Source organism: Medicago sativa, chromosome 3, assembly GCF_051527215.1.
Source record: "Medicago sativa cultivar Bolivia chromosome 3, Bolivia_mono, whole genome shotgun sequence".
Classification (NCBI taxonomy): Eukaryota; Viridiplantae; Streptophyta; class Magnoliopsida; order Fabales; family Fabaceae; genus Medicago; species Medicago sativa.
The window spans coordinates 24,230,248-24,246,073 of record NC_140751.1 but is presented as its reverse complement, the minus strand read 5'-3'; the positions used below and the strand labels follow the sequence as shown (position 1 = coordinate 24,246,073).

The window sequence follows — 15,826 nt, the reverse complement described above, 5'->3', positions numbered from 1 at the left end:
TTGGATGTGCTAATATTTGTTCAAGTGTGCAGGACCATAGAATAACATTTATAAGTCTTTAAACAAGTATTGGTTTTGAAAGAACAATTGAAAGACCGAATAGATATAACAATGCAACAAACTTTATGAATAAGTTAAACCGAAAGATTTGATTGAAAAATAAGAAAACCAAAATTTAAACAATTGTTTAAATTTGATCAGAATCCAAATATTCTTGTATATATCTATATAAAGAGAATCGATTATACTGATCAATTTGAAAACCATATGCAAATCCTTAGATCATGTCAAGTTATCAAAGTCAGAAAACAATAAGCCATATATGTGCTCATGAATTGCCAAAATAACAATAATGCATAGACACAACTATTTCCTTTCGGTTCCAATATTTTACACAATTTCATTGGCGTCTCAAATTTCAACAAAGAGAAAAAACTTAAATTAGTAATGCTCTTAATTACATAACATGATAAACATTACTATTTCCCCTTTTCTTTTGATGATGACACCTTAAAAATATAGTGAAAATTTGAAAGAATGTAAAAGTACTATGGTCTATTATTGACCTTATACACTAAAGTTTCATATATGAAAACCAAAACCCAAAAACAAAGTATCATTATAGGTGTTCATCTCGGAACCAAAACAGCACACCGTTTTATCAAAATAATTTGATTCAACAAAAATAGTGTAAAACCAAAGAAAAAAAAAAGTAGTTCACGTGCTGATCAACATATGAATTGCATAAATATCGTGAGAAACAAAACCAAATAAAGCCGAAAGAATCCATCAAACAATCATCGATCGCAGCAAATTATTTACACACAAATTTGGATCGAAAGAATTTCAAATAGTATAATTTAGGGTTAATCCCAATAAATCAAACATGAAGACCGCTCTGATACCACTTGTTGGAAATTTAGGTCTTAATAAAAAGAGATTTCATAAAATTATGAATCAATAGCGGAAGCAAGACAAAACATTGAACATGAATATGAACGGATCTACGACATGTTTGATTTATCAAGGATATTAACAATTAGGGCATTAGGAATACTTGGATAAAGCTTTATGGCAACCCTCTCAATGTCAACGGTAAACAGAGAGGTGATCTGAAACAAACAAGAACGTTAGCGGCGGCTGATTTGGTTCTTCCTCAACCGATACCTTTATGCCTCAAGTTCTCTTCAGATGGGGAGAAGAAGAGAGAGTTCGCTGTGTACAGTGTATTGGGTACCATAGCCTCTTTTATATTGGATGGCCATTAGGGTTTCCCATTATTCCGTTAATGGGCCATCCGGACATCCAATCATTGAGTCCATATTAACTAATTAAATATTTAATTAATTATCCAATTACAAATCTAATAGCCTTATTACTTAATTTGATCACTTATCAACTAAGGCACACAATTGATAAATAGCTAACATAATTATTGTTATGATATTTGCCCACATAATTAAACTCTTGCGCGGATATACTTGCAAAAATAGGTGCTAATCAATCAGAGACTCTTGTGATGGTACATCAACCATTACCATGTCTATCCTCAGCCTTACTAGCTGATGCTATGGGAGTGTCCTTTATTAGGACGTAGTTTTTCTTTGCTTCTTTTTTCTTTTGTTTTTTTTCTCTTTCTTATCTCATGTAACCAAAAAAAAAAACTTATGTAAACTCAATTTACATAAACTAAGTAAACTATGGATATACAACTAATGTGTGTGAACACGTGAACTAAATCAAAGGATATATTGATAATTTTTGGTTGTAACTTAGATATTTTGTGGTGTGAGTAGTATCAGTCTAGAATTTACCATATATAAATATATGTTATCGGTATTATTTTTTTTGAAGGATGTTATCGGTATTATGAACTTTGGTTTTTTATTTCTCTACAATATGAAATTAAATTACCCTGGTAAATTGTACCAAAAAAATTTAAAAAAAACCCTGGTAAGTCGAATTGTGGACTAAGTGAATATTTTTTATTGATAAATAAGTGAATATTATTATTTTTATTGGATAAATAAATGAATATTTATTATCTGTCTATGGGGGTCTTGGAGTGAGAATTGCGAGGAAACAAAACATGGGGGTCTTGGAGTGAGAATTGCGAGGAAACAAAACATTGCGTTACTTGGTAAACTTGTGTGGGGTATGTTTAAAACTAGTAATCATTTATGGTCTCAAATTCTTTCAGCAAGGTATCTTCAGGGATCTAATATTTTCCTTACGAGAAATAGCAAGGGCTCTCCTATTTGGAATGCCATTGTAATAAAGCACTTAAAGTATTGGAGGATGGATTTCATTTCAAAATTGGAAATGGTACCACTAGTATGTGGTAAGAACCTTGGTTGCTAAAAGATCCCTTATGTCATCTTGTGCCGTTTGTTCAAATTCAAGATATTGATCTTCAAATTCGAGATATTATTACCAGGGATGGAGGTAACCTACAAAATGTTTATACTATGCAGCCTCAAGTTGTCAGAAGTAAGATTTTGGAAACGACGGCTCACCTAGTGGATGATGTCACTGATAACTGGATTTGGAATAATTGTACCTCTGGTGCCTACTCGGCAAAATCTACATATAGTTGGTTGAATGATGAAGAGACAGTTCCTCTCTTACCTAGAGATTCTTGGAATTGGGTGTGGAAACTTAAAATCCTAGCCAACATCCAATTCTTCCTTTGGCAAGTGATGCATCTTGCGATCCCAACACGAACTATATTGAATCATCGAGGTATCCCATTAGACTCCATTTGTCCGATTTGTGATAATGAACCCGAGACCTTAATTCATTGTTTGTTTAATTGCAACCGAGCAAAAGTATATGGAACTTGATGGTGGGTCCTAGTTTCGGTTTACCTGAGGAGGATAGCTCGATATTCATGTGGTCCCATGATAGTGTTGACAAGCTTGGCATTGTGATTCCTAATACCATGTGGAGTATTTGGTGTGCTAGAAATGCAAAGGTTTTTGATGATATAAACATGCCTCTAATGGCTACTCTGTCAAAGATCGAGGTTATGACTCATAATGTTACTGAAGCTTTCAGCAGCATGCATAAGGAGATTACTCGCATTCAACCTCATCTTATTTCTTGGCAAAAAGGCCATCATGACTCATACATTCTTAATGTGGATGTTAGTGCTCAAACCAACCCGGGGATGACAGGATTCGGTGGCTTAATTAGAGACTTCGATGAACAATTTATGTGTGGCTTTCATGGTAATATTGGCTACTCAAATATTCTTCATGCTGAAATCATGGCATTAATGCATGTGATTCAAATTTGTTGGGAAGAAGGCCCGAGAGACATTATTCGTTACACTGATTCTATGCATACTATTCACCTAGTGTAGTATGTTGATGTTTCCACTCACAATTATGGAAATGAGATAGCTATTGTTAGAAAATACATGGCTAAAGATTGGACTTTTCAACTATGTCACACTCTCAGAGAGGGTAATATGTGTGCTGACTTCTTAGCCAAGCTTGGAACAAGGTCTACGAGTGATTTATTGATCTTGCATAACCCTCCAGCTGAGCTTCGTTTATTGCTTACGGCAGACAGTATGGGTGTTGCTTATCCTCGCGGCCAATAGTCTCCTTTTTTTTTTTTTTTTTTTTTGTTTTGCTTTGACTTTTTCTCATGTAACCAAAAAAAATATACTAAAACGTGTAGAGAAAAAAGATATTTTTTTTTTTACAAATTAGGGTATGAATTTAGAATAATTGATTTTATTTGGATCGTAAGGTACAACTCGTTTTCAATGTAAAGTATATCTAGTTTTTTTCTTTCACAAGTAGGTATATCTATTTGATTTTAAGTAAATAAGCTGTTACGAGAAAAATAAAGGGATAAAATAACAACACAACCAAAATTTTAGCTAAATTTTCAAATACAATATATTGAAGAATTTTTAGGAAAATATGAGAAGATGTCAAAATAGAAACCGTTGATAGGAGTGGAAATCTACGGCTGTGAATTTATGAGAGAAGGGTATTTGGATCTTGATCCTAGACATGAGAAAGTCACCAATAGAATTATTTCATCACTATTTTTTTATTGAGTTTTATTTCATTATCTTTTAATTCATAAAACCCTAAGGTCCGAGGGAAAACCAAACAAAAAAGTATTATCACACATTAGCGTGAAACCTACACTACACAACACGAACACAATGGCAAACCAATTTTTCTATGATGTTTTTCACAAGAAACTCAAACCAAAGTCTGTTACATCACTACACACTTTCCATAACAACAACACAATCAATGATGTTTTGGTTTCTCATTCCAACAAGGAGACTCAACAAACCCATTCTATACATGCAAAGGTACATTCAAGAAGTAATATGGGTGTGACTATTGGAGAATAATTCCTTACCCATTTCCTTCCCCTTAGGGTCAATATATATCTGTACAACATCACTAGTTTCCTGATTTCCTAGCCTAAGACTTTTGCATAGTATCACACTAATTATGAATAATATCAAGCTAATTATTACAATGAAGGCTAATTATTATAATGAATGTGGACATATATACATATAGTCTAATACACCCCCTCAGTCGAAGCAGGAGGAGGATGGATGCTGAGGCTGGAACGAAAGTCGTCGAACAACGGTTTTGGAAGGCCTTTAGTAAAGATGTCTGCATATTGGTATCGCGTAGGCACATGTAGAACATGAACTTGACCCAGTGCAACCTTTTCTCGAACAAAGTGAATATCCATCTCGATATGTTTGGTACGTTGATGATTAACGGGGTTTCCCGAGAGGTATATGGCACTTACGTTGTCGCAATAGACCACAGTTGCCTTTGAAATGGGGCAGTGAAGTTCGAGTAGCAGATTTCGAAGCCAGCAGGACTCAGCGACGACATTGGCAACACCGCGATACTCGGCCTCTGCGCTAGAGCGGGAATGTGGACATATATACATATAGTCTAATAGTGACAAACATGGATAATTTCAAGAAACGACAGTGTATTATTACTTTGAAAAGGCTAATGTTAAATCCGGATGGACAAGATTTCAAGGATGCAATGAATTCAAAGAGATTAGCTCGTTGTGATTCAAATGATATTTCAGGTATGTTCAGTATTTTAAAGCTTTGTTATTTGTTCAAATTGATGTGTCAATGTTTATTTGGTTTTTTAAGGGAAATTGATTTGTGAAGGTGTTAACTGAATTAACTGATTTTTAAGAGAATATACCATATATATCATATTTTGTTTTAGATACTGTGATTTCTGTTTTTATTTCTATACAGTATGAAATTAAATTAACCTTGTAAGTCTTGCTCATTACTTTAAAAAGATTTTCAAGGTTTATTTTTTTAAGGGAAATTGATTTGTCAAGTTTTAACTGAAATAACTGATTTTAAATGAATTTACCGTATAAATATATAGTTTCAGTACTGTGAACTTTAGTTTTTATTTCACACTACAATATGAAATTAAATTACCCTCGTAAGTCTTGCTAATTCTAGACTTGATTAAAAGTAGCCAAATATATGTGATTAATGTGGAATCAATGCTAATTCTTGCTATTGTGATTTTGGAATAATCTAAAAACAGGTCCAGCATTAATGGAATTTGAAACCGTGAAGTTGAAGCTGGAGAAGGGTTTATACCTCACAACAGATCAATTTGCAAGTGATGTTAGGATCATATTTTGCAATGCCAATAAGTTGCATTACAAGAGCCATACAATTCAAAGAATAGCAATGAAATTAAGTGAACTATTTGAGATGAAGTGGAAATCCTTGGAGGAAAGATGGGCAGCTGAGAGACAAAACAACAAAGAAGAAAATATCACAGAAGTATCTCACAGAAGCAAAGGAAAGGAAAATATCACAAAAGTTTGTGGATCAATGTCTTGTAGTGCAAGAAATAAAAGGAAGTTTGAATTTGAAGAGAAGAAGAGTCCGAATTCCGTGGAAAAGAAGGTTAAGAAGCAACATGTTGTGGATAGCATATTGGATGCACAAAGTAATATGTTTGGTTGCAATAAAGGTAACTTGGAAAGGAAGAAACAAAGAGAAGCTGCTAAATTGATGATACAAAGCACAAAAAGAACGGCGTTTATTGATGATAATTTGTTTTCTTATAACGAGCTGGAGAATCTGTGCGGTCATTCATTGCAAGATTGCAACAAGTTGAATCCATTGAAGATATTTGTAGGGTTGGTTCTAAAGGATGAGATTATGGGAGTGAATGATTTGAATGAGGAAAAGTTTCTTAATAGAGATTGGGAAGAAGGAGAAATTATCATTCTTGATTAAACAGTTATTTAGGCTTTCATTGGGAAGAGCTAGTTGCAATGTATGTATATGTTAGGAAGGAACTAATTGTAAACAACTATGTTCAGAAATATTATATCTATTTTGTGCATTTCTTATTTCCAAGATTGCTTATTTTTCAAATTGATATACTTAAGATCACAAAAGATCACAGAAGAGACACAAAAAGCAATGCGATCCTATTTTGTGCATCATAGTTTGCATTCTTATACTATATAACCCATCATTTGAAAAACACATTTCATCTATTTGAAGTAAAAGGTATGAAAGTAATGGTGTACAAGTGAATAACAATCATATGTGACTCATCACAGTAAAATAATTAATTGATATAACCAAGTACAAACTATACCTATTCATTGTAGATAGTGTGAGCCTTTAATGCATAATTGCTTCAAACTTTGAAATAGCTTCACCCATTCATTTGCAAGATAATGTTTCTGATATTAGGAAAATTCCCCTCTTACTGCATTCAACCATTCAAGAGATTGAAGTGGACTTGCTCCCCCTTGAGCATGATATCAAGCTTCCACACCTCAGTATTAATTTACATTTGTACAATAACCACATATGAAATGAACAAAAAGTTATGGTGCATAAGGAAAATCTTTATGCACCCTGCATAAATCCAGAAATGGTTTTTGTGAGTTGTACTCCAAAACCATTAGATGTACTTAATGGTTTCCAGCACCCTGCATAAAATTATAGTATGTTGTACTCCAAAACTATTTTACTGTGGAAATGGCTTCTGTGAGTTGTACTCCAAAACCATTTCTGGATTTATGCAGGGTGCATAAGGAAATATCTTTATGCACCATAACCGCACCCCCTGCGTCCCATATCAATCACTCCTATATTCAGCGACAATACTTGCATTTAATTATCATTTCTCACTTGATCGAGTTCTAAATAAATAGACAAGGAAAACGTGTAAACAATCATCACAGATGTATACAAAGCATCATATAGTAGACAATTTATGTACCAAAAACAATAGAGTGATGAGAGATAATTTAGAGATAGAAACTTTTTTTTGGGGGGGGGGGGGGGGGGGGGGGTGCTGAATGGGACCACTGGGTATATTTCTGATCACAACTCTCGATCTAAGGGCAGCAAATAGCTCAGCATGATAAGCTGACCCTAAATATACCTCTCAGCAAAGCAAGACATGAACACTGCATCATTGTTCCTAAATATACCTCTACATGATGAAACACTGCCATCAAATGCTCCATCTGTATTACAATTGACCCAATTAACATAAGGAGGACTTCAAATTACTTATTTGAAGGAAGGAGCTTTGGGAGGGTGAATTTTGACATTGAACTTCTTAACAATTGTAAAGTCTCTAATAGAAGGCTAAAGTAGTATTGTTTCCTGACAAATTAACATTGGCTATGATTGAGTTAATTGCATATCTCCCCATTGAATCTTATTTGGTTCCTGGAAAACCAAATAACATTTATCAGATGAAATATAGCAGATTTGATGACAAGTTTGCGCCAAGGGGACCATGATTTGTTACAGATAGTCCAAATGTCTTCAAGAGATTGAAAATGAAGAGTGGTATCAAGAATTGAACCCAACCAACACCAAATTTTTAAAACAAATTAAAATACTGAGAAGTAAAAAAAAAAATCTATTATAGGTGGATGAAAACCAATATAAACAAATTATAGTTGGATTATAAAAAAAAAAAATTCTATTATCACATACTAAAACCGAAAAGAAAAATACAAAATATCGAGACTAACTGAAACCTGCTAAAAAAAATTATAGTAGTAGATTTTCTTAAAGCAATGATATATCTCTAGAAAAATAACATCAAGAATAAAGAGCAGCCAATCATAATGCACTATTTGCCACAATTCAAGGAGGTATGACAGAAAAATAGGAAGTGAACAAATAAATCATGCAATTAAAACTTGTCAGTTGTGTCTTTAAAAATTCTTGATACTATTTTTCTAGAGAAATAACATTTTCCATTTTCTTATGATAGTAGTAGATTTTCTTAAGAAAAGCACGTGTCATTCATGAAAATTTGCCAACTAGATTGCACATCCGTTTACCTAGGATATAAAAATCCTTAGTAACTATTGATCGAATCATGTATGTAACTTGCTCTTATTAGTAATAATATTATTTTTCTTTCACTTTCCTTTTTTGCTTTTCTGCATTTTTTATACTTCATGTTTTTGTTAATGAGTGAATAACTAAATTTGTCCTTGGATTTTCACGAATCAAACAAAAACGTCCCCGAATTTGTCATATTTCAATCAAATTAGTCCCTACGTCCATTTGGGGCGTTAACGGTGATGACGTGGTCGTTAATCTCTCAGGTGGGAATCAAGCTATTCACCTTGAGACCTAAAAAGATAAATAGAACAATCTCAAGGAAGTAGTGAATAAAGTACTTGATGATCTTCAAAGATTGTCTGTTCAAGCTCTGAACCAGGCTCTGAAGAAGTGGTTAGATGAAGTAATTGAGAGTATGGAAGCTGTGGAAGTCAAGAGATCAATGAAACAACTATCAGACTCTCCACACTACATTGATTACTCAAAGAAGATTCCTGAAGCTGTCAGATCAGGTTTAGACACTTCTTGGATCACTCAGATGCTTATTAAGCCACAGAAAGCTGTTCTGAAGAGTCTGAACATGGAAGACCCTGAAGAGATTGAGAAACTTCAGGAAGATTTATTTGAGCAGAAAATGGTATCTGAAGACCTTAGAATAAAACTGGAAGAAGTTAAGGAAGAGCAGAAGCAACATATAGCTATTCAAGAAGCTCAAATCAAGAGGACAAAAAAGCTTGAGATGAGATTGCAGAAACAACTTGTGGAAACCATGGCTGAGCAATCAGAGATTAAGAGTGGGATTGCTACTCTTCTTGAAATGATGAAGCAACAACAACCCTAATTCCACACCCTAATTCTGTTGTTTTCTTTATTTATGATATTTCAGATATGCTTCTGTTAGTTTGTCTCTGATACAATATTTTTGTTTGTTATGTTGCATCTGATATGTTCTTGCTCTGATATCTTTAGAAACTTTCATGTTTTTAATCCATTTTTTTCTTACTCTTTTCCTTAATTTTTAGTCTTTTTGTTGATGACAAAAGGAGGAGTAAGACATATAACATTTAGGCTCTGAGTCCACTAAATTAAGATTAAAATTAATTTAGGAGAACCTTCTTCTCATCTCTTAGTCTTTGGATTTCATGTGAATTATTTCTGAGTGACATTTTTATGTTTAAAATGAATTTAATTAACTTGAATAGAACTCATGGGGAGCTTACAGCCTCACCTTAAGGGCTATTAGACTTAGGGGGAGCTTACAAACCTCAGACCCTAAAGTCAACTTGCTAATTAGATTTACAACAATTGACTATTAATATTAGTGTTTGTCATCATCAAAAAGGGAGAGATTGTTGGAACAAAATGTGTTTAACATTGGCAGCTTAAGTTTTGATGATAACAAGGTATTAAAAGTTCAATTGGATGTGCTAATATTTGTTCAAGTGTGCAGGACCATAGAATAACATTTATAAGTCTTTAAACAAGTATTGGTTTTGAAAGAACAATTGAAAGACCGAATAGATATAACAATGCAACAAACTTTATGAATAAGTTAAACCGAAAGATTTGATTGAAAAATAAGAAAACCAAAATTTAAACAATTGTTTAAATTTGATCAGAATCCAAATATTCTTGTATATATCTATATAAAGAGAATCGATTATACTGATCAATTTGAAAACCATATGCAAATCCTTAGATCATGTCAAGTTATCAAAGTCAGAAAACAATAAGCCATATATGTGCTCATGAATTGCCAAAATAACAATAATGCATAGACACAACTATTTCCTTTCGGTTCCAATATTTTACACAATTTCATTGGCGTCTCAAATTTCAACAAAGAGAAAAAACTTAAATTAGTAATGCTCTTAATTACATAACATGATAAACATTACTATTTCCCCTTTTCTTTTGATGATGACACCTTAAAAATATAGTGAAAATTTGAAAGAATGTAAAAGTACTATGGTCTATTATTGACCTTATACACTAAAGTTTCATATATGAAAACCAAAACCCAAAAACAAAGTATCATTATAGGTGTTCATCTCGGAACCAAAACAGCACACCGTTTTATCAAAATAATTTGATTCAACAAAAATAGTGTAAAACCAAAGAAAAAAAAAAGTAGTTCACGTGCTGATCAACATATGAATTGCATAAATATCGTGAGAAACAAAACCAAATAAAGCCGAAAGAATCCATCAAACAATCATCGATCGCAGCAAATTATTTACACACAAATTTGGATCGAAAGAATTTCAAATAGTATAATTTAGGGTTAATCCCAATAAATCAAACATGAAGACCGCTCTGATACCACTTGTTGGAAATTTAGGTCTTAATAAAAAGAGATTTCATAAAATTATGAATCAATAGCGGAAGCAAGACAAAACATTGAACATGAATATGAACGGATCTACGACATGTTTGATTTATCAAGGATATTAACAATTAGGGCATTAGGAATACTTGGATAAAGCTTTATGGCAACCCTCTCAATGTCAACGGTAAACAGAGAGGTGATCTGAAACAAACAAGAACGTTAGCGGCGGCTGATTTGGTTCTTCCTCAACCGATACCTTTATGCCTCAAGTTCTCTTCAGATGGGGAGAAGAAGAGAGAGTTCGCTGTGTACAGTGTATTGGGTACCATAGCCTCTTTTATATTGGATGGCCATTAGGGTTTCCCATTATTCCGTTAATGGGCCATCCGGACATCCAATCATTGAGTCCATATTAACTAATTAAATATTTAATTAATTATCCAATTACAAATCTAATAGCCTTATTACTTAATTTGATCACTTATCAACTAAGGCACACAATTGATAAATAGCTAACATAATTATTGTTATGATATTTGCCCACATAATTAAACTCTTGCGCGGATATACTTGCAAAAATAGGTGCTAATCAATCAGAGACTCTTGTGATGGTACATCAACCATTACCATGTCTATCCTCAGCCTTACTAGCTGATGCTATGGGAGTGTCCTTTATTAGGACGTAGTTTTTCTTTGCTTCTTTTTTCTTTTGTTTTTTTTCTCTTTCTTATCTCATGTAACCAAAAAAAAAAACTTATGTAAACTCAATTTACATAAACTAAGTAAACTATGGATATACAACTAATGTGTGTGAACACGTGAACTAAATCAAAGGATATATTGATAATTTTTGGTTGTAACTTAGATATTTTGTGGTGTGAGTAGTATCAGTCTAGAATTTACCATATATAAATATATGTTATCGGTATTATTTTTTTTGAAGGATGTTATCGGTATTATGAACTTTGGTTTTTTATTTCTCTACAATATGAAATTAAATTACCCTGGTAAATTGTACCAAAAAAATTTAAAAAAAACCCTGGTAAGTCGAATTGTGGACTAAGTGAATATTTTTTATTGATAAATAAGTGAATATTATTATTTTTATTGGATAAATAAATGAATATTTATTATCTGTCTATGGGGGTCTTGGAGTGAGAATTGCGAGGAAACAAAACATGGGGGTCTTGGAGTGAGAATTGCGAGGAAACAAAACATTGCGTTACTTGGTAAACTTGTGTGGGGTATGTTTAAAACTAGTAATCATTTATGGTCTCAAATTCTTTCAGCAAGGTATCTTCAGGGATCTAATATTTTCCTTACGAGAAATAGCAAGGGCTCTCCTATTTGGAATGCCATTGTAATAAAGCACTTAAAGTATTGGAGGATGGATTTCATTTCAAAATTGGAAATGGTACCACTAGTATGTGGTAAGAACCTTGGTTGCTAAAAGATCCCTTATGTCATCTTGTGCCGTTTGTTCAAATTCAAGATATTGATCTTCAAATTCGAGATATTATTACCAGGGATGGAGGTAACCTACAAAATGTTTATACTATGCAGCCTCAAGTTGTCAGAAGTAAGATTTTGGAAACGACGGCTCACCTAGTGGATGATGTCACTGATAACTGGATTTGGAATAATTGTACCTCTGGTGCCTACTCGGCAAAATCTACATATAGTTGGTTGAATGATGAAGAGACAGTTCCTCTCTTACCTAGAGATTCTTGGAATTGGGTGTGGAAACTTAAAATCCTAGCCAACATCCAATTCTTCCTTTGGCAAGTGATGCATCTTGCGATCCCAACACGAACTATATTGAATCATCGAGGTATCCCATTAGACTCCATTTGTCCGATTTGTGATAATGAACCCGAGACCTTAATTCATTGTTTGTTTAATTGCAACCGAGCAAAAGTATATGGAACTTGATGGTGGGTCCTAGTTTCGGTTTACCTGAGGAGGATAGCTCGATATTCATGTGGTCCCATGATAGTGTTGACAAGCTTGGCATTGTGATTCCTAATACCATGTGGAGTATTTGGTGTGCTAGAAATGCAAAGGTTTTTGATGATATAAACATGCCTCTAATGGCTACTCTGTCAAAGATCGAGGTTATGACTCATAATGTTACTGAAGCTTTCAGCAGCATGCATAAGGAGATTACTCGCATTCAACCTCATCTTATTTCTTGGCAAAAAGGCCATCATGACTCATACATTCTTAATGTGGATGTTAGTGCTCAAACCAACCCGGGGATGACAGGATTCGGTGGCTTAATTAGAGACTTCGATGAACAATTTATGTGTGGCTTTCATGGTAATATTGGCTACTCAAATATTCTTCATGCTGAAATCATGGCATTAATGCATGTGATTCAAATTTGTTGGGAAGAAGGCCCGAGAGACATTATTCGTTACACTGATTCTATGCATACTATTCACCTAGTGTAGTATGTTGATGTTTCCACTCACAATTATGGAAATGAGATAGCTATTGTTAGAAAATACATGGCTAAAGATTGGACTTTTCAACTATGTCACACTCTCAGAGAGGGTAATATGTGTGCTGACTTCTTAGCCAAGCTTGGAACAAGGTCTACGAGTGATTTATTGATCTTGCATAACCCTCCAGCTGAGCTTCGTTTATTGCTTACGGCAGACAGTATGGGTGTTGCTTATCCTCGCGGCCAATAGTCTCCTTTTTTTTTTTTTTTTTTGTTTTGCTTTGACTTTTTCTCATGTAACCAAAAAAAATATACTAAAACGTGTAGAGAAAAAAGATATTTTTTTTTTTACAAATTAGGGTATGAATTTAGAATAATTGATTTTATTTGGATCGTAAGGTACAACTCGTTTTCAATGTAAAGTATATCTAGTTTTTTTCTTTCACAAGTAGGTATATCTATTTGATTTTAAGTAAATAAGCTGTTACGAGAAAAATAAAGGGATAAAATAACAACACAACCAAAATTTTAGCTAAATTTTCAAATACAATATATTGAAGAATTTTTAGGAAAATATGAGAAGATGTCAAAATAGAAACCGTTGATAGGAGTGGAAATCTACGGCTGTGAATTTATGAGAGAAGGGTATTTGGATCTTGATCCTAGACATGAGAAAGTCACCAATAGAATTATTTCATCACTATTTTTTTATTGAGTTTTATTTCATTATCTTTTAATTCATAAAACCCTAAGGTCCGAGGGAAAACCAAACAAAAAAGTATTATCACACATTAGCGTGAAACCTACACTACACAACACGAACACAATGGCAAACCAATTTTTCTATGATGTTTTTCACAAGAAACTCAAACCAAAGTCTGTTACATCACTACACACTTTCCATAACAACAACACAATCAATGATGTTTTGGTTTCTCATTCCAACAAGGAGACTCAACAAACCCATTCTATACATGCAAAGGTACATTCAAGAAGTAATATGGGTGTGACAAACATGGATAATTTCAAGAAACGACAGTGTATTATTACTTTGAAAAGGCTAATGTTAAATCCGGATGGACAAGATTTCAAGGATGCAATGAATTCAAAGAGATTAGCTCGTTGTGATTCAAATGATATTTCAGGTATGTTCAGTATTTTAAAGCTTTGTTATTTGTTCAAATTGATGTGTCAATGTTTATTTGGTTTTTTAAGGGAAATTGATTTGTGAAGGTGTTAACTGAATTAACTGATTTTTAAGAGAATATACCATATATATCATATTTTGTTTTAGATACTGTGATTTCTGTTTTTATTTCTATACAGTATGAAATTAAATTAACCTTGTAAGTCTTGCTCATTACTTTAAAAAGATTTTCAAGGTTTATTTTTTTAAGGGAAATTGATTTGTCAAGTTTTAACTGAAATAACTGATTTTAAATGAATTTACCGTATAAATATATAGTTTCAGTACTGTGAACTTTAGTTTTTATTTCACACTACAATATGAAATTAAATTACCCTCGTAAGTCTTGCTAATTCTAGACTTGATTAAAAGTAGCCAAATATATGTGATTAATGTGGAATCAATGCTAATTCTTGCTATTGTGATTTTGGAATAATCTAAAAACAGGTCCAGCATTAATGGAATTTGAAACCGTGAAGTTGAAGCTGGAGAAGGGTTTATACCTCACAACAGATCAATTTGCAAGTGATGTTAGGATCATATTTTGCAATGCCAATAAGTTGCATTACAAGAGCCATACAATTCAAAGAATAGCAATGAAATTAAGTGAACTATTTGAGATGAAGTGGAAATCCTTGGAGGAAAGATGGGCAGCTGAGAGACAAAACAACAAAGAAGAAAATATCACAGAAGTATCTCACAGAAGCAAAGGAAAGGAAAATATCACAAAAGTTTGTGGATCAATGTCTTGTAGTGCAAGAAATAAAAGGAAGTTTGAATTTGAAGAGAAGAAGAGTCCGAATTCCGTGGAAAAGAAGGTTAAGAAGCAACATGTTGTGGATAGCATATTGGATGCACAAAGTAATATGTTTGGTTGCAATAAAGGTAACTTGGAAAGGAAGAAACAAAGAGAAGCTGCTAAATTGATGATACAAAGCACAAAAAGAACGGCGTTTATTGATGATAATTTGTTTTCTTATAACGAGCTGGAGAATCTGTGCGGTCATTCATTGCAAGATTGCAACAAGTTGAATCCATTGAAGATATTTGTAGGGTTGGTTCTAAAGGATGAGATTATGGGAGTGAATGATTTGAATGAGGAAAAGTTTCTTAATAGAGATTGGGAAGAAGGAGAAATTATCATTCTTGATTAAACAGTTATTTAGGCTTTCATTGGGAAGAGCTAGTTGCAATGTATGTATATGTTAGGAAGGAACTAATTGTAAACAACTATGTTCAGAAATATTATATCTATTTTGTGCATTTCTTATTTCCAAGATTGCTTATTTTTCAAATTGATATACTTAAGATCACAAAAGATCACAGAAGAGACACAAAAAGCAATGCGATCCTATTTTGTGCATCATAGTTTGCATTCTTATACTATATAACCCATCATTTGAAAAACACATTTCATCTATTTGAAGTAAAAGGTATGAAAGTAATGGTGTACAAGTGAATAACAATCATATGTGACTC

General features: G+C 33.1%; 2 protein-coding genes across 2 annotated transcripts; both read left to right on the top strand.

Annotated features, from left to right (window-relative positions):
- The first annotated feature begins 4,186 nt into the window (after window positions 1–4,186).
- On the top strand, window positions 4,187–6,292 carry LOC146936550 (uncharacterized). Its single transcript, XM_085757707.1, has 3 exons — window positions 4,187–4,364; window positions 4,960–5,097; window positions 5,586–6,292. The coding sequence occupies exons 1-3, from the start codon at window positions 4,187–4,189 to the stop codon at window positions 6,290–6,292; spliced, it is 1,023 nt and encodes a 340-aa protein (XP_085613833.1).
- A 7,695-nt stretch (window positions 6,293–13,987) lies between these two features.
- LOC146936549 (uncharacterized) lies at window positions 13,988–15,501 on the top strand. The gene is made up of 2 exons (XM_085757706.1): window positions 13,988–14,306; window positions 14,795–15,501. Exons 1-2 carry the CDS (start codon window positions 13,988–13,990, stop codon window positions 15,499–15,501), a joined length of 1,026 nt encoding a protein of 341 aa, XP_085613832.1.
- Window positions 15,502–15,826: the final 325 nt, after the last annotated feature.

Bases quoted from the DNA above. Each gene is read 5' to 3' on its own strand.
- LOC146936550 (XM_085757707.1), top strand. From the start codon at position 4,187: ATGGCAAACCAATTTTTCTATGATGTTTTTCACAAGAAACTCAAACCA. The intron at 4,365-4,959 runs GTGTGACTATTG...ATAGTCTAATAG, and splicing joins ACATTCAAGAAGTAATATGG to TGACAAACATGGATAATTTC. The intron at 5,098-5,585 runs GTATGTTCAGTA...ATCTAAAAACAG, and splicing joins TGATTCAAATGATATTTCAG to GTCCAGCATTAATGGAATTT.
- LOC146936549 (XM_085757706.1), top strand. From the start codon at position 13,988: ATGGCAAACCAATTTTTCTATGATGTTTTTCACAAGAAACTCAAACCA. The intron at 14,307-14,794 runs GTATGTTCAGTA...ATCTAAAAACAG, and splicing joins TGATTCAAATGATATTTCAG to GTCCAGCATTAATGGAATTT.